The sequence below is a fragment of the Lutzomyia longipalpis genome, chromosome 2, assembly GCF_024334085.1.
Source record: "Lutzomyia longipalpis isolate SR_M1_2022 chromosome 2, ASM2433408v1".
Lineage (NCBI taxonomy): Eukaryota > Metazoa > Arthropoda > Insecta > Diptera > Psychodidae > Lutzomyia > Lutzomyia longipalpis.
This window is the reverse complement of record NC_074708.1, coordinates 19,367,582-19,385,014: the sequence shown is the minus strand read 5'-3', so window position 1 is coordinate 19,385,014 and position 17,433 is coordinate 19,367,582. Positions and strand designations below refer to the sequence as shown.

The window sequence follows — 17,433 nt, the reverse complement described above, 5'->3', positions numbered from 1 at the left end:
TTTAACGCCTCAGAAGAGTTTCACCGAGATGTTAAGCAGAGGGATCACTGTATTGTCATTTTTTGTTGACGTTGTGATAAGATTTTTGCGGTTTTTGCAAAGTTTTTTATAAACATTTTTAACATATTTGCATTCATTTATATAAAAAGTTTTCGCACAATGAAGAGTATTTACGAAGTGAGTATTCAGAAAATAAACAATTTCACATGATTCAAGTTTTATTATGGTTGGAACTCCCACAATTTATAATGACTTTTTCGGTAGGATCGATTTTTATAATTACCTTTCAACATCTTTATCTTATCACAAAAAAAACATGTGTTCATTATTATTATATATGGCTCCAGTCTGTTAATAAGGCATCTCATTAAAAATTTTATACAGTGACCTGAATACTTAATAACTTGAGGAAGAGAAGGAAGTCCCTTTTACACCATACACGAAAATCAATTTTTCCTATATATCCCTATATGAAACCTTATGCATAAATCCTCTAAAAATAGAACATTAATTAAAGTACCACGAGTTTCTTGAGTAAATTGTCCTTTCCGAAAAGAACAAAGTTGATTCAGTCGCTCGCTGTATCTCGACCAGGCTTCAAGCAGAATTCTTGTTGTATTTCTTTAACCTACCAGAAATAAAATAGAAATATTTTTTCTTCCTTTTTGCTAAACAACGATGTACCAGGATTTATCGGAGGTAAGTAGTTTAAAATTCAATTTCTCTTCTTCCCTTCTAATTAACATTTTACTAATGTTTTCAGGAACACCCACGAAAGCTGATTCCTGAACTCTGCAGACAGTTCTACAATCTGGGATGGGTAACCGGAACGGGAGGAGGAATAAGCATGAAGCTGGAGTAATTTAATTTAAATCTTTAAAACCATTTAAAAATTTTAAGTTCTATTTATTATTGCAGTGAGGAAATTTACATTGCACCATCCGGCGTTCAGAAGGAACGCATCCTGCCTGAAGATCTTTTCATTCAAAACATTGATGGGGAGGACTTGCAACTTCCGCCTGAATACAAAAAGTATTTTTAATCAATTCATTTTTTAGATAGAATAAATGAGAATAATTTTTTTTTGATCTTATAGGTTATCAAAAAGCCAATGTACACCGCTCTTCATGTTGGCATACAAGCATCGCAATGCTGGATCTGTAATTCACACTCATTCCCCGAATGCAGTCATGGCCACTCTTCTCTGGGAAGGATCTGAATTTCGATGCAGTCACTTGGAAATGATAAAAGGAATATATGATTCTAAATTGAAACGCTACTTGCGTTACGATGAGGAGCTTGTGGTTCCCATAATTGAAAATACGTGCTTCGAGAGGGATCTTGAGGAATATCTTTTTAAGGCCATGGAAGCATATCCCGGTACACATGCTGTCCTTGTTCGTCGTCATGGTATCTACGTATGGGGTGATTCGTGGCAAAAAGCAAAGACAATGTATGCAATTTATTTAATTAACATTGAAAAGGTCACTTAAAATATATATATTTTTATAATATATTTCAGGACCGAATGCTACGACTATCTCTTTAGCATCGCGGTGGAAATGAAAAAATGCGGTCTCAACCCTTCGAAATTTTAAAATTGAGAAGCATGCATGCTCCTTAAAAATGTTTTCTGTATGGTATAATCTTGAGAAAAAAAATTAAAGGACGTTGCTGAAGTAAGTTCATTCAATTTCTCTTTCGATACACATCACACACTAAGAAAACCTTTTTTCATTAATATTTTTGTTGAAAAATTCCTTGAAATTTAGGTTTTTTTTGTAAAAAAAAAATGGACCATTCACTTTTTTGACTCTTTTTGTCTCCCGAGTGGACCTTTTTTGTCAATTCAATAAGAAAGTCTCTGTAACAAAAAGACAGCATTTTTTACTAAAGAAGTTTCTTTTCGTTTGTTGCACACACTTACCCATAAGGAACTCATCAATTCAGCAATTTCTTTTCGTGTTTTGTGAGACGTTTAGGAGCCAAAGTAGAGCAATGTGAATTTACATGATTTTTGCACCTTTTTTATGAATGAAAAATGAAATATTCTATAATAGGCCTTATTCAGCGACCAAGAAACCCTTGAAATTCGCTTAAAATCTTGAAATTTCAGTACAAAATTTAAAGATTTCAAAGGTATCTTGGTCGCTGAATTAGGCCCATTACCTGTGTTTCTTTCAGACACAGGTTTTTTTAGATCAGAAAGAATCATTTTGGCAATAAACTTATCACTTTTCTTTAATCAAAGGACAAGAAAGATTATACATTACATGATGTACATATAGATAATGGGTGGTATTCTAGGATAGAGACACCTTTCAAGATCAAAATAAAAATCAAAATAAAGACCAAGACTGTCGGTATTCTACTTTACGACGAATTATCCAGGAAAGTAAAATCAAAATTTGCGTTATCCTACTTGTCAGTTTCTTGGTTTCAGCTTCGCGCCAAGAAAACTTTAGCGATATCTCTTTCTAACGCATTAATTTTTTCTATTGCGCTTTCTCGTTCGCTCTCGGATGACAATTGAACGAAATTTAAACACTTTATGGGAATTTCTTCCCTATTGCCATTACATCCAGGAGCCCTGATTGTATAATCTCGGCTATTATTCCCAGGCATTATTGCTCCGGGAATGGAATGAATATTGTCGGAGAGGTGCTTTCTGCCTCCACATTATGATAATTTGGCGGTAACTGGGGGGGGGGGGGGTATGCTACTGCAAAATTTTGAATTTTTCTTAGGAATCGTGGTCAATTCTTCTTGCTATTGATGGAGTGACCTCCGGATTAAGGATCTCATCCCAGGATTGTCATATCCTGGACAATCCTGGGATTCTGGGGCAATTTTTTAATTTTTTTCCAGGATTAGTGGTCACTTCTCATTGGTAATGATAAAGTGATCTCCGGATTGGGCATCTCATCCCCGGATTGTCACATCCTGGACAATCCTGGGATGCTGGTGCAAAAATGTTTGTTTTTCGCCGGAATTGTGGTCACTTCTCATTGGTAATGATAAAGTGACCTCCGGACTAGGGATTTCATCCCAGAACTATCAAGCCCTGGACAATTAGGGAATGCTGGTGCAAAATTGTGGTTTTTTCGCCAGAGTAGTGGTCACTCCAACATTACTAATAGGAAGTGACCATAAATCCGTCGAAAAACCCACAATTTTGCACCAGCATCCCCTAATTGTCCAGGACTTGATAATCCTGGGATGAGAGCCTCAATCTGGAGGTCACTCCATCAGTACCAATCAGGCCACAATTCCGTCGAAAAACCCACAATTTTGCACCAACATCCCAGGATTGTCCAGGATGTGACAATCCTGGGATGAGATCCCCAATCTGGAGGTCACTTTATCATTACAAAGGAGAAGTGACCATAATTCCGGCAAAAAACAAACATTTTTGCACCAGCATCCCAGGATTGTCCAGGATGTGACAATCCGGGGATGAGATCCCCAATCCGGAGGTCACTCCACCATTACAAAGGAGAAGTGACCACAATTCCAGTGAAAAACAAAAAATTTTGCACCAGCATCCCCTATTTGTCCAGTATTTGATAAGCCTGGTACAACCCGGAGGTCACTCTATCATTAGCAAGATGGAGTGAACACAATTCCGGCAAAAACCCGTCATTTTGCATCTGCATTCCATATTTGTACAAGAGTTTTCATATCTCCCATACTGAATTTACATTGCCTTTACCTCATTTAAAAACCAATTTTTCAAAGGACCCCAAAACCGTCTTGGAATTTCACATAAATCCAAGACATTTTACGTTATAATAAGACCGTAAATCTCTATCGTAGAATACAGAATCTTGGAATATTTTTATCCAAGTCTCCTTTGACAACTCATTTTGTAAATCTTTATTTTGATTTTGATTCGTATCTCAGAATACTAAAAGTCTTGGAAGTTGTATGAAGAAACAAGATTTTTAGGTTATGGTTCGACCGTAAATCTCTATCTTAGAATACCAAATCTTGAAATATTTTGAATTTCCAAGATTATCCTGAAAATTTCTTGGAATTTTAAAGTAGAATACCAAATCTTGGTTTTTTTTCTTTATTTTGATCTTTATATTTATCTTAGAATACCGCCAAATTTTTCAGTTTATGCCAATTTTCAGCTTTCTAGCACTGCCTGCAGTCTTTTGCCGCGAATTTACCTAACTATAACATAACAAAATCAATACAGAAATTCATCCGTATTGCAGTTGCGAAAATTTTGTTAAGCCTTGTCATGAGTTTTTTTTCAATGTTCCTCATTGCAGATGGTTTATTACCGTGTTAGAAATTTATTTGCCTTTTGAATTGAGCTTTGCCGAGGTGACAAATTTGTGCCACACTTTAGAAAAGATTTATCATAAAGAAAATGGGAGGGAATTTAAGAGAAACGTGGCATCCTATACATATACCTACCTCAATTTCTTTGAAATCCTTCTGCATCATCTGCTACATAGCTCTACCATTTTTATTGTGTTTTTTTATACTCTTCCATAAAGATCAAAAGAGAGAGCACAAGCCATTATCACAGTTTAAAAGGGGCGGATTTTTCTGAATAATGATAAATCATTGAGTGTAAAATTGTCCGTCCATCCCTCTTCGAAACAAATTGTTGGATTCACTCATTTTTTATTTCATTGAATTCCAAGACGATCTTCTCTATTATCTTTATATTATTTATTTGCTAAACTACGATAATATCAAATTTATATAATTGTAATCGTTGAAGGACATGATCCTCTTTGGTTTATTGAGATTCCACAAACAAGTGATGGATAGTAAATCCCACAACATCTGCGCACTGACTGTATCACTGGCGGTTTTTTTTTGTTCCATATAATTAAGATCTATCGCACCTTTTTTCCCAAGCAAATTGAATATACTGATTTGTATTTATTTAAACAATTTAAAATCTTCAATACCCATGCATTTTCTATAATTGGATTTTTTAAGTGTTCTAATGATATTATAATAGTTTAAATTGGTTTAAATTTTCATTTCATCAAATTAATCGAAATGGAGCACTTTTAGCGATTTCCAAGTGATTCGCGGAATTTTAAATTTATTTTTAGTTTAGTGAAATGGTCAGTGTTACTTTCTTATTATTATTTTTTTATAATTCTCCTACATGGTTTAAAAATATATGTTGTAGTTTATACGGTTTTATACTTTAGCATCCTGCTCATTTCTTATTCAGCTAATTTAACTACTTTATTACTTTTCTTTTGAGTAAGTAACCACACTTGCGATTTCCAGTGACCTATTTAAAGTTTTTATCACAAGATAGACCTGAATTTTATTTCCCTTGCAAATTAGTTCCAAGGTGGTAATTGGAAACAATCATATCTTTTCTGTATAGCGAGAGCAAAAGCCGCAATTTCACGTCAGTTGATTTCGCTCTCGCTGTATTTCCGTATTTATTCAGTTGGTTAATCGATATTGTGGTAAAAAATAAAGTAGAGAGATACGTTTATAGTGTGGGAGTTTTCATTCGCAGTATGAATTTGAAGGTAGCAAGTGTGCTTTTTCTATTTTGTGTCGGTGCCAAAAGATTAGTGAGTAGTCAATCATTTAAAGAAATTTGCAATGATATACTCCATTTGAAAGAAACTTGCTTACTCTACTGTATTTTTGATGTGTATGACCACCATGGGGATGAGCATATAACCGTAAGTTCAATGACTATAAGAATTTTCGAGAGAAGAAAAATTCTGAAAGTGAAACTTTTTATCATTTGAAGGCAAATGTGATTTTTAACTTTTTGGTCGGTCATGGCTTCACGGCAAACTCCCCGAATGCCAATGTGACTCGTTTAGAAGCTTGTTTGAGATTCCTTCAGGACTCACTGAATACATGTGGCGTTCGATTACCTATCTACCAGTGCATCCGTGATAATTTATCTCAAGATGATCTTGAAATCTTCATGCAGTACATTGAATGGGAAATTACACCAAATAAAGCTCAATTAGTTAACCCAAAGAATTGGGGAATGTACGGTATTGCTCTTTTATTTTTGTCGCTCATAAATATCTTATTGAGGTTTAATTAAAATTCAATAAAATTTTAGTGGGAAAATAATTAATTTATTAACATTTTTCCCGCATCTAATGCATTGCATGAAATTTATGCAAAAGAATTTAATTATGTTCGCAGTATTAGGTATACCTAAGAAGAGTGAAAATAATGAGGACAGACTTGGTTATTAAAAATTCGTTATTAGGTATTATTTACTTTTAAAGTTGGTGCCAATATAATATTTTCAACGAGGTAAATTGTCGCTTCGCTCCAATTTTCCTCGCCCCGCTTCGCGGGGGGTTTTGCGCTTCGCGCAAATTTTAGAGAGAAAAAATTGTGATGATTTATAAGTAAGATTGGGCACACCTATCAATCCCAAAGAAAAATTTGCAAAGAGAAGAAATCATTTTCATACAACATTTCAGGCGCCAAATTCAAAAATTCGCAAAAACTGCATGAGAGTTATATGGGGGCTACCTGAAGGGGGGCTTTGGGGGGGGGAAATGGATACGGCCACTCGAAACCGCCTGATATAAGGAGCCTCTGTACCAAATTTCATCGCGATCGGTCAAACGGTGTAGATTTGTATAGCCGAACACGACGGAAGATTACCAACAAACAGACCTTTCTTTATTATATAGATGGAGAGCATTCATCAAACCCAAAGAAAAAAAAAATTGCAAAGAGAAGAAATCATTTTCATACAACATTTCCGGCGCCAAATTCAAAAATTCGCAAAAAATGCATGAGAGTTATATGGGGGCTACCTGAAGGGGGGCTTTGGGGGGGTAATGAATACGGCCACTCGAAACCGTCTGTTATAAGGAGCCTCTGTGCCAAATTTCATCACGATTGGTCAAACGGTGTAGATTTGTATAGCCGAACACGACTGATTACCAACAAACAGACCTTTCTTTATTATATAGATATACATGTGGGTACCTTTTTCACATACATATACTTACAATTATTTCACATACATATTTGCATAAATTCAAGACTACGATGTAAGATAGCATCGTTCCTATAGAAAGTAAATGGAATTTAAAGATTTTAGAGAATCTCACATCGTTCTAGTAAAAATTCTAGATAAAAAAATGATGATGAGTATAAAAACTTGATAAACTTTATGCTACTTAATACAACATTGTGAGTTTATAAATATACCTTCGATTTTATGGTAGATTAAAGTAATATTTAAAATTATTTCCAACAGTTTTATACTTATATATAACTTTTTGATAAATCAAGAAGTTTTTTTCGCTTATTCCTTTCTTTTTTGTATATTTTTCTTCCATTATATACATCGATATGATTGATTTCTATTGTTGTGTTTTCTGTAGTTTAGTACTGAATTTTTATTCTATGTGGTGTTAAATTTTAACAATTTTCTTCTTTAATTTTCATGTCAAAAATATTCAAAATCTATGAAAATTCTAAAAAAAAAAACAATTTAGAATATCTTTTCTTAAAACTTGACCGCAGCAGTTTTTTGGTTTTCGTAGTAAGACCACTCCAGAACTTCTCGATCGATGTTAAATTTAATTCTTTTAACTCATCTCGTGTTCTTGATTTTTCTTCAAATGAGATTCACATCCAAAATTTTTTTATACAATAACACGAGTATTTTTATACAACACAACAGTACATCTACCTTCATTATAACGATTTTTTATTATTTAACCACAAATAAATCATTTATATTACTTCTGCGCTCAAGAGATGACATTGTGTATGTTGTAATAGTTGTAATCAATAAAAAAACAGCGATATACACTTTTGTACAAAGTCACCAATATGAAGGCATACAAATTCTTTTCCATTTGTATGCATTTTTCGCATAAGGATTTCGACAACGATATGCTATTGATCCCTAAAAATGCAATGAATAGAATTTTTCCTCCTCTACATCACGCTTTTTGACAAATTTACCTTTACCATTGGTACTTGAGAGCCACTGAAGACATTGATCTTCACAACATAAACCTCCATATATGATCCCATATCGTGAATAGCATTTGAGGGTAATTTGTCAGGCAGAGGGGATGAAAAATGGTACACATGAGACAAGCCGCCACTCATGTAAATAATTGTTAATAATTGTGAAAAGAGGATCACATCAAACAGAATTTCGTTCTCTCTTCTCAATGGAATTGGTCGGTGAATGAAACTCTCATGGTGAATGGGACTGCGTATAACAATTGATGGAGAATAGCATAAAAAATGGGAGAAGAGGGAAAGAATTTATTTAGCGTAAAATTGTCCTCACAATTTAACGATAATATGATTTTTCCCATTTTGCCATTGAGTTAAAGTTATATTTGTCAATTGAAAAGACATAAATTCAACAATGACTCCTCTGTGTGTTGTCGTGGTGTTGTGTTCTTTTTTTTTGCCCCTTCTCAACCTTCTGTCTCCCCGAAACTCTCTTGGTACATTCGGGCATAGAAAAGGTGACATAATAGCCCCTGAAAAAGTGCATTTTGCGTATACAAAATACCCTCTTGAGTGTGAGACATTATGTCGGCCAATTGGCAACAGAAGCTCTTTAGCTTTGAACATATTCTATTATTGCTAGAGGCATTTTACCTACATATAGCTCTCTCATCCAGGTAAATTTTCAGGGACATTATAAAATCAAGAGTCACCACCCCAAATCCTCTTAGTTTACCATTAACTGCTTACCAAATGAGAAGTTTATCGAAAATGTCGCGATCGTTTTCTGTGGAGTCAATTTTGCGCAATGATTCGCCCCCGCGAACAAATACTACCGCAGTGACTACTCAAGGGATATACACAAGATTACCCACATACACGGACTACACCATCGAGAATTATCTCTTGAGTTTCGAAACACTGAGACAGGTGCAGCATCCCCAGGATAAAGTACCAACTGTCTGGACACCAGCACCGTACGCTCCCACATACGTACCGAGATCATTCTCAACTTCACCGACTTCCCCGGAGAAATCATCCACTGAGGAGGGTTCCGTAAAACGTGCCAGGACGGCTTTCAGTAGTTCTCAGTTACTGGAACTCGAGAGGGAATTCGCATCCGATATCTACTTGACGCGCCTCAGAAGGATTCAGATTGCAAACAAATTGAAATTATCGGAGAAACAAGTGAAAATTTGGTTTCAAAATCGCAGAGTGAAGAAGAAGAAGGGTTCAGGTGATTCGACTCCTGGAAAATTGTGTCACGTGCATTTGTGCCACTGCTACAGTCCTTCATGTTCTTCTTGATTTTTTCACACATTTGAGGATCATTGATTTTTTTATTGTACATACAGGCTGTGTCTATTTAATATAAAGCAAATCTTTAATGTAAAAATTTAGAAAAAAAATTGTGCTTCAATAGTGTTAGCGTGTATTAATAAAATAGACTGATTTTGTAAAATTTATAAAATAATGTTTTTCTTAACAATCCCTTTGTCCTCTAAGAAAATGTGGTTTGTGTCCTGATGGAAGCTTGTAAAATCCTCCATCCTTCTAGGAATCTTGGATATCGAATTGTATCATAGGAAAATTATGTAGAATTTCAAATCGATCCAATTTATTAATAAAAATGCTAAAAATGTAACAGAATAGTATAAATGTTTTGTTCTTGTAGTACTCAAATTTTCATGGGTTTTAAGATTTTTCGTATAAAAACGCCCACTGTTAGGGATCGCAAGTGGACTGTATTTATATTTTATTTCCAAAGTTAATCTACGGTGTGGGTGGGTGGCAAGGATGGCAAATAAATGAGTTGTATTAGGCAAATGAGTGAGAATGGCGAAAGTATGTGAGGGATTCTGCAATAAATTGTTCTAATTAAATTATTTCTAAATGTGCTACAAATGATTTTTACCTATTTTAATAGCTAGCCGCTATTTGTCCCTTCACGCCTTCCTTTCTCTTGCGTTAAATCCTATTTAAATTAATTCTAATTAGCTACATTCGTTCATTATAATATATATTATCTACCATCTTTACCTTTCTTCAATCAGCTATCTTAATCACTCAATATTTTTGCCATCCTTTGGCGCCGACAAATTCCTATGAAATCATTTAAACTATTACTACATATTCTTCATTATTTTGCATAGATATTTTCAAATTACTTACTTTTTTATATGATTTTCACAAATTTATCTTAGCGTCTCTTTGACTTCACTTATTTTTCTCTGCAAGAATACGCCTACTGCGATTAACTATAAACTAAACCTATCAATTTCCCCAAAGGAACTATAAGGGGCTATTCAATCCTCAACACCCACAATTTGCTTTACTGATAAATCTTAATGATCAGTAGTAAAAAAAAAATTTCGGCTGATATATAAAGCAAGAACAGATTTGCGAAAAACTGCTTTTTGGCATTTCAGAAGATTTTTATGGAATTCTTTGCAAAAATCTATGAAAAGTTAGAATTTTTTCTGTGAAATGAACTAAAGGTTTCTCATGTTCTAAAAAGTCAATAAATATTCTACTTAATAAAAATCTACTGAATTTGCTTAAAAATTCTCTGTGCTCGGTCTCACCATGGAAATTCACGTGAGTACTCACACGAAATGAGTCTAGTACGACAATTTTCACGATTAACTCCCAATGATATCAAAAGGATCGAAATAAATAAACTCATTTACGTATTTCTAAAGGATGCAAGAAAATCTTGAAAATTGTAGGGGAACGTGGCCCAATTCCGACCTCCAAAGGTCCACGCAGAATGAAAAAAAAATGTTATAAAATAAAAAACAATATTCTTAAATGTGGTATCATTTTAAAGCCCACTTTATGCTCTTTTTACTCCCATAACTTTCTACATTTAAAGTTTTATCAATTTTATGTAATAGCGGATTGAAAAAGGTCGAAGGAGGTCGGAATTGGGCCACGTTCCCCTAAATCATTTTTCGGAGCTGGTAAAGTAATACAGGCTTGGAAAAGGGTTAAAGTCACAAACTGAGAGGTGGATTTCCATTTAGTTTAATTCTTTTTTATATCGAGGGCTAAATAATAAAAGGTCGTAAGTCCATACGGCGCCCGTATGGACTTACGACTTTTTATTATTTAGCCCTCGATATTTCCACAATATGTTTACTGTACGATCAGTATATAAACGCGGGAAAACAAGAATTGTTTGTAATATCAAATTACCGTCTTATCAATTTAAATTACCGAATGGAAGGCGTTTCTAAACATGTAAAAAAATTATTTTATATTTCTTCTCTTCAGTTCTATGCCAATTGTCGATGAATTCAGTCTAAGAAGCTCATAAAATGAGACATTTTCTCAAATTCTTCATATTAAGTGCTCTTTGTTCAATTTCCTTAGCGGTTGAATGTGAGAAAATACCAAAAAATGAAGAGTTGCGTTTAAAAAAGGATATGCTGTGCAATTATGATAAAAGTGTCCGACCTTTAGGTGGTTCGAAGAATGCAACGCTCATCAAAGTGAAAATGGTTTTAAAATCCTATGATTATGTAAGGGAATCAAAATAATTATTATTTTGTGCATTAAAAAAAGAAAAATTTTGTTAAAAAATGTATGTTTTGCATTCATTAAAATTTTAAAGCTGGATTACTCCAACAAGATTAATGTGCTCGTGTGGATGGTGATGTCGTGGACGGATGATCATTTCAAATGGGATCCCCGGGAATATGGAAATTTGAAAACTTTCTATGAGATGAGTGATCAAATCTGGATGCCAGATTTATCCTTGTACAATGGCGAAATGAGAGAGAGTAGCTGCGAGACGACAAATTGTGTCATCCACTCCAATGGCCTAGTCATTTGTATCCCTCCGTGCCAGTATACGGGTCACTGTGCTGGCTCCTTTGTACGTTGGCCATTTGATCGGCAAAATTGTACCCTCACATTCGGTGCATGGATAAATACAGGTGAAGAAATTAATTTCTTCGGTGCAAAAACATCCGTTGATACGGGAGATAGTTTACTAAATCACGACTGGAAGCTCCTTTCCATTTCGATGAAGAAGCACTCAGGAAACTTTTCGTGCTGCCCCAATCAAACCTTCCCATCGCTAAGGTATAATTTTATTCTCGAAAGACATTCCTCGATCTTCACAGTCTACCTTTTCATACCGACTATGGGTAAGTCGTAGTTTAAAAAAAAAAAATACTATTCCATAAAAGAGTGTTAGAAAAATCTATTGAGTGATAGAATATTGTTTAAAAATAAGTGTAGGTAGCTAATCGTTAATTTGAGTGAACAAGAATAGCCCTCGTTTAAAAGAGTCAGAGGCCATAAAATGGGTAGATAATCGACCCCAGAGATTAAGCTTTGTGGTATTTAATGAGCTTTTATTGAGTTCTTGGTATGCTCTAGGAAGTCTTCTGCCCATTTCAAAGAAAAACATTTTCGGATCGATTCCATACACCGCATCATGGCATACGAAGGGTTAATAAAATTAGAGGTAATATTGCCTGAGCCCATATGGATTAAAATGTTTTCCTATTTTGTAAATTCTTAAAACTAAAGAATATAAACCAAAGTCCAGCTTTTTGTTAAAAAAAAAACTAAATTTTTGATCTTGAAGTTAGTCTCTGAAATAAATTCATCCAGCTCAACCACTATAGAGGCAAAATCGGAAAAATAAAAAAACAAAAACAATTTTTATGGGTTAATGAAAATTAAATATAAAAATGAGATTTAACTTTGTAAAATTCAATTTTTTAATTAACGTATTTGTCCGTAGTTTTGGTTCTATTAAATATAATATCTCTCCTGGTGCCTCCACATGGTACTGAACGATGGATTCTAATTGCTGTGAGCTTCGTTGGGCACATCCTATTCACTCAACAATTATCTTGGGTAGTTCCAAGAAATGGTGAAACCATACCAAGTGTTAGTAAGTAAAAGAAGTTCAAGAAGAAGAAATACTTATAGCAGCTACTTAATCATCTCATTTTCAGTTGTCTTCTACAGAGATTCCACCACAATTATTGGAATCTTACTCCTGAATACGTTTATTGTACGTATTTTGATGACACTCCAATGCGAAGTGCCAGGATGGTTGTCTTCCCCAATGGACGTACTGAGAGATTCAAGAGCAGGCAAATTCATCGTGAATGCAAATAGTGGAAAAATGGAAAAAATCGAGGAAGTAGCCGAGGATGATACCACAATCCTCGTAGAACCCAAAGTTGAAAGTCCAAAAAATACCGCAAAATGGCATTTTCTTGCTGTAGTTGTGGATCGTCTTGTGCTGATTGTCGTAACACTTATTTACTTTTTCCTCGTCATTCTTCTAATACCCGAAAGTTATGCATCATCCGCTGATTTATCAACATTCGATATTGCATCGATAAGTTCGCAGCAATAATTTTACATTAATACCAATTTTTTTGTCATTTATCCATAAATTGTAATTATCATCAATGAAAAAGAAAATGATCTTATCCAACTTATAAGCAATATCCTGGACCATTTGGTGGCTGTGCTGGGATATTTCGCTTTCGTAGCCGACATGCATGCTCTTCGAGTCTCTCCTTCACTTGGAAGCCCGACGATTGACTCCACAGTCTTTCGGCTGCTGCTGATGCACGCGGGAAGATTCTGGAATGGATTATTCATATTTTAGACGTCTCTTCAAAATTAAAGTGTCTTCAGCAAATGAATAAAATTTTAAGATTAACACAAAAAGTGTTTTGAAAAGTACAAAGTACTTAAATACCTTTGAAGAACATTTGTATCATCAACCACTTCAGCCCACATACAAGCTTCACCACCCATCACAAGTGCCTTCTGCTCGGGCGTCCCGGAGAAATCTAGTGGATCGCAACTGTAGAATTTCGTCCAATCACCACCAGTTGCCAGGTGATCCAAATACCAACAGGCAGATAGCAATACAGGTAAACCATCTCTGGTAATTTGTGACATAAGCTTCTTTCTATCCCCTGTCCATACATGCACCACTGTTCCCTGGGGCAGTCGCACTTGATTCTGATACACCTCTTGCCAGACAATGGACTTTGATTTCAATTCATCAATTATATCAACGACCTTCTGAATGAATTCCTCCTCCAATTGCTCATATTTCGTGTAATTCTTTGACTTCATGTACTCCACTATCTCCGGGTTTGTGCTCCAGCACTCAAAGCCCACTTCATCACCACCCAAATGGAAATATTGTTCCGGAAAGACGTGAGAAATTTCACCAAAGAGTTCCCTCAAGAAGTCATACACAGCGGGTTTAGTGGGATCAATGGGTCCAAGCTTTCCAATATATGGTGGGTAGCATGTTGTCAAAAGTTCCGGATGGGAAACACCCCAGGATCTCGTATGACCGGGTGTATCAAATTCCGGCAACACACGAATCCCCCGAAGTCGGGCATACTCAATTATTGCTGCTACGTCGTTCTGTGTGTACACAAGGGTAGGATGGTACGCACCTTGAGCACTTAATTCGGGGAACTTTGTACTCTCATACGGGAAACTGTGATCATCAACAATGTGCCAATGGAAGACATTGAGTTTATTGTATGCCATACCATTGAGAACCATTTTAATTGTCTCCAACGGTATGAAATGACGCGATGTATCCAGAAGAAGGCCACGATGGGAGAATCTTGGTTCATCTTCAATGCGTGAACTATTGATCATTAATGATCTACCATCGCTCCCTGGTGTGATCATTTGGGAGAAAGATTCCAATCCTCTAAGGATTCCCCAGACACTCTCACTCTCAAGAACTGCTTCTGAATTATTCAGAGTAAATTTATCTGAAATACAGTTTTTTTCAATTTTATCTGAAATATTTTAAAAGGATATTTTTTATCATACATGACTCATCCATTCCCAAGTATGGAGAATCTTCGCATGGTTTCTCCAAGTTAACCGTCAGACTTTCTAAAAAACCCTAAAATAAAATGAACATAGGAACGTAGGTAAGTATTTTATTTATTTTAAAAGTAAAATAAATCAGGTAAAGTACGCAAAAAAAAAGAATTTGAAAACACATTTAAACGAATGTATTTAAAAGTCAATCATAACGCGTCCAGTTATAAGAGTTGGTGTCCCACAACGTGTAGAAGTTTGTTTATGCGTTGTAGTGCGATTTGTGAGCAGAATTAGTAGGCAAAGTTGATTTTTTTTTGTAAAATTCGGCAATTTGATGGATAAAAATGGTTATATCTCACGTTCTATAAGACCTACAGAAATTTCTTGATTAGTTTTGGAAAGGTCTTTAAATAAACTATAATCTGACATATATTTCGATACATTTCAAGGTGACCTCTAGAACACAAAATGGCGGATTTTTGTTTCACAAAAACAGTTTTTGGCATTTTTTGTCTCGAAGGAATGGTTCTAGAGGTTTCTGATGTTCTAGAAAGTTGTAGAGTTTTGCAAAACCTTTAATTTGATACCAAATTGAGCAAAATCGGACAAGCGGTTCAAGAGATATGGCTCTTAGAACTTTTCAAATGTAAGAATTTTTCAAATGGCTATATCTTCTAAACGGCGACATAGAATTTCTTCATTTTCGGACTGATGAAAGATATTGAGTCAGGCTACAACATATCAAAATTTAAAGGAAATCGATGATGGCAATTCGGAGATATAGCCCCTTAAAGTTATGCAATTTTTGTTTTTGATTTTAGCGCCTCTTGCGGATATTTTTGAAACTTGGAATGTTCTAGACAGTTGTAGGGCTTCTCAATACCTTTCATTTGATACCAAGATGGTCAAAATCGGTCAAGCCGTTCTCGAGTTATATCGAAAAAACACTTTTTGCTTTGAGCCGCCATATTTGCTAAACGGCTTGACCGATTTTCAAGTATGAATTATTGATGAAAACGTCTCACTGAGCTCTACATCATACTAAAATTTCAGACCTCTAGCTATAAGGGAACTGGTTGACGGTGTTTCAAAATGGCGGACGGCGGCCATCTTGGATTTTAAAAATGTAAAAATATGAAATTTTACACCTACATTTCTATAGAAAACTTCAAACCTGAAGTCTCTATCTGTTACCGTTCTCGAGCTATAAGGCAAAGTTTGGGCGACCGGCCGGCCGGCCGGCCGGCCGGCAGGCCGGCCGGATCAAAAATTTTCCACCACCATTTTTGGAATGTGGGTTGTCTGAAACGTGCTCATACCAAGTTTGAGCCCGATCTGAGGTGGTCGGAAAATCCGACGATTACAATACTTGGTGTTGGCCACGAAGTGGAACACCAACTAATTAATTGATGATTCAATAAAGAATTCCCTAAAATACTAAGAATAAGGGGATTCTTCAAAATAAATTTAATACGTAAACATATTTTTCTTATCAGAATATAAAAGAAAAAATAAAATAAACTGAAAACAAAACGTGAAATTTTCTGTGAATTAAAAGCACATTTATATTAATCGGCTTTTTAATGATCCACATTGAGCGAGATCGTGACTAAAGGGGATTTTTTGGCTTGTTTAGCACAAAATCATGCTCATAAACATGAAACACAATAAGGCCACGGCCTGGTGACCCCTGTGATCTTTTTTCTACATTTTCGCACAAAATAATTCCATACGATAACTCACCGTAAATTGATCATCGTCACTCCACTGTTCGTAGTTGATTCTATTAATTCTCTCATGACTCTTTCGTGCATTTCTCACTTCGATCTTCCTCAATCTCTGTGCCTCTGCAACAATCAACTCCTTGTACCGAATGAAGCTTTCATTTAATATATCGCAGGTGTTCTTCACAGCCTTTATAATGAGTCAAAATTTGAAATATTTTTTTTTAAATAAAATTACAAAAAAAGGAACGAATTTACTTTTTTTAAAATTTTTTTTTACTTACATTGAATTCAAATTTTTGAGGACGAATAATTGAGAAGGTATCGTCAATGACAATATTTTTGGGTTGAGGCCAAATTAGGCCACGTGAGGCAATCACTACTGGTCCAGGATCAACGATATACCCGCATGCAGTGGAAATATATTCCAGGAGAACAACTAACGTAAATATAATCAGCCTCATTGTAACTTGATCACCAAACCGTTTGACTGTCGAGAACGAAATGAATATTTTGTCCCCTATCGGACAGCTTTAGAGACCGTCGCAACACTTCAATATTCTTTTATAGACTTTCTTATAGTGACTCTGCCATACAGAAAGAACCGGAGTTTAATGTTTCTGTGTGTGTTTTCTACAAAATCGCTCTGATATGCAACAAAATAAATGCTTCCCATTAGTTCTCTCATCTCATGGGTCGCTAACTTTGGAATATCCATTCTTCACATGATGATCTCACGGTAAACATAGACGCATTTTTATGTTGTCTGCAGACATTATCTCTGAATCTTTAAACGTAATTTTTAGCCTGAAAATTTCTTTTGATTTAAAGGCAAACTTGAGCTCCTTAAATATTAAAATCTGTAATAAATTTTTCAAGTAACTTTTATAAATATTTAGGGGAA

At 35.1% G+C, this 17,433-nt stretch overlaps 6 protein-coding genes across 9 annotated transcripts in view; 4 read left to right on the top strand and 2 right to left on the bottom strand.

Annotated features, from left to right (window-relative positions):
- Positions 1-17,433, bottom strand: part of LOC129789442 (uncharacterized) — an 885,568-nt gene that overhangs the window by 258,391 nt on the left and 609,744 nt on the right. The gene's annotated exons all lie outside the window — the stretch shown is intronic.
- Positions 57-1,683, top strand: LOC129789456 (probable methylthioribulose-1-phosphate dehydratase). Of its 4 annotated transcripts, none has more exons than XM_055826281.1 (6): positions 57-177; positions 385-699; positions 764-858; positions 901-1,032; positions 1,097-1,453; positions 1,523-1,683. In XM_055826281.1, exons 2-6 carry the CDS (start codon positions 679-681, stop codon positions 1,596-1,598), a joined length of 681 nt encoding a protein of 226 aa, XP_055682256.1. In that variant the 5' UTR covers positions 57-177; positions 385-678; the 3' UTR covers positions 1,599-1,683. The 4 variants fall into 4 exon arrangements, with proteins under 4 accessions (XP_055682256.1, XP_055682255.1, XP_055682257.1 ...); XM_055826280.1 differs by having other exon boundaries at positions 63-177; positions 688-699; XM_055826282.1 differs by having other exon boundaries at positions 70-177; positions 919-1,032.
- LOC129789475 (uncharacterized) lies at positions 5,155-6,199 on the top strand. The gene is made up of 2 exons (XM_055826303.1): positions 5,155-5,681; positions 5,753-6,199. Exons 1-2 carry the CDS (start codon positions 5,511-5,513, stop codon positions 6,059-6,061), a joined length of 480 nt encoding a protein of 159 aa, XP_055682278.1. The 5' UTR covers positions 5,155-5,510; the 3' UTR covers positions 6,062-6,199.
- On the top strand, positions 8,621-9,425 carry LOC129789471 (GS homeobox 2-like). The gene has a single exon (XM_055826299.1). The coding sequence runs from the start codon at positions 8,716-8,718 to the stop codon at positions 9,268-9,270; it is 555 nt and encodes a 184-aa protein (XP_055682274.1). The 5' UTR covers positions 8,621-8,715; the 3' UTR covers positions 9,271-9,425.
- LOC129789397 (acetylcholine receptor subunit alpha-like 2) lies at positions 11,242-13,668 on the top strand. Its single transcript, XM_055826195.1, has 4 exons — positions 11,242-11,486; positions 11,579-12,116; positions 12,722-12,874; positions 12,939-13,668. The coding sequence occupies exons 1-4, from the start codon at positions 11,283-11,285 to the stop codon at positions 13,346-13,348; spliced, it is 1,305 nt and encodes a 434-aa protein (XP_055682170.1). The 5' UTR covers positions 11,242-11,282; the 3' UTR covers positions 13,349-13,668.
- On the bottom strand, positions 12,670-17,383 carry LOC129789356 (beta-hexosaminidase subunit beta-like). The gene is made up of 5 exons (XM_055826134.1): positions 16,814-17,383; positions 16,549-16,719; positions 14,809-14,884; positions 13,700-14,747; positions 12,670-13,581 (listed from the first exon to the last, which is right to left on the bottom strand). The coding sequence occupies exons 1-5, from the start codon at positions 16,991-16,993 to the stop codon at positions 13,431-13,433; spliced, it is 1,626 nt and encodes a 541-aa protein (XP_055682109.1). The 5' UTR covers positions 16,994-17,383; the 3' UTR covers positions 12,670-13,430.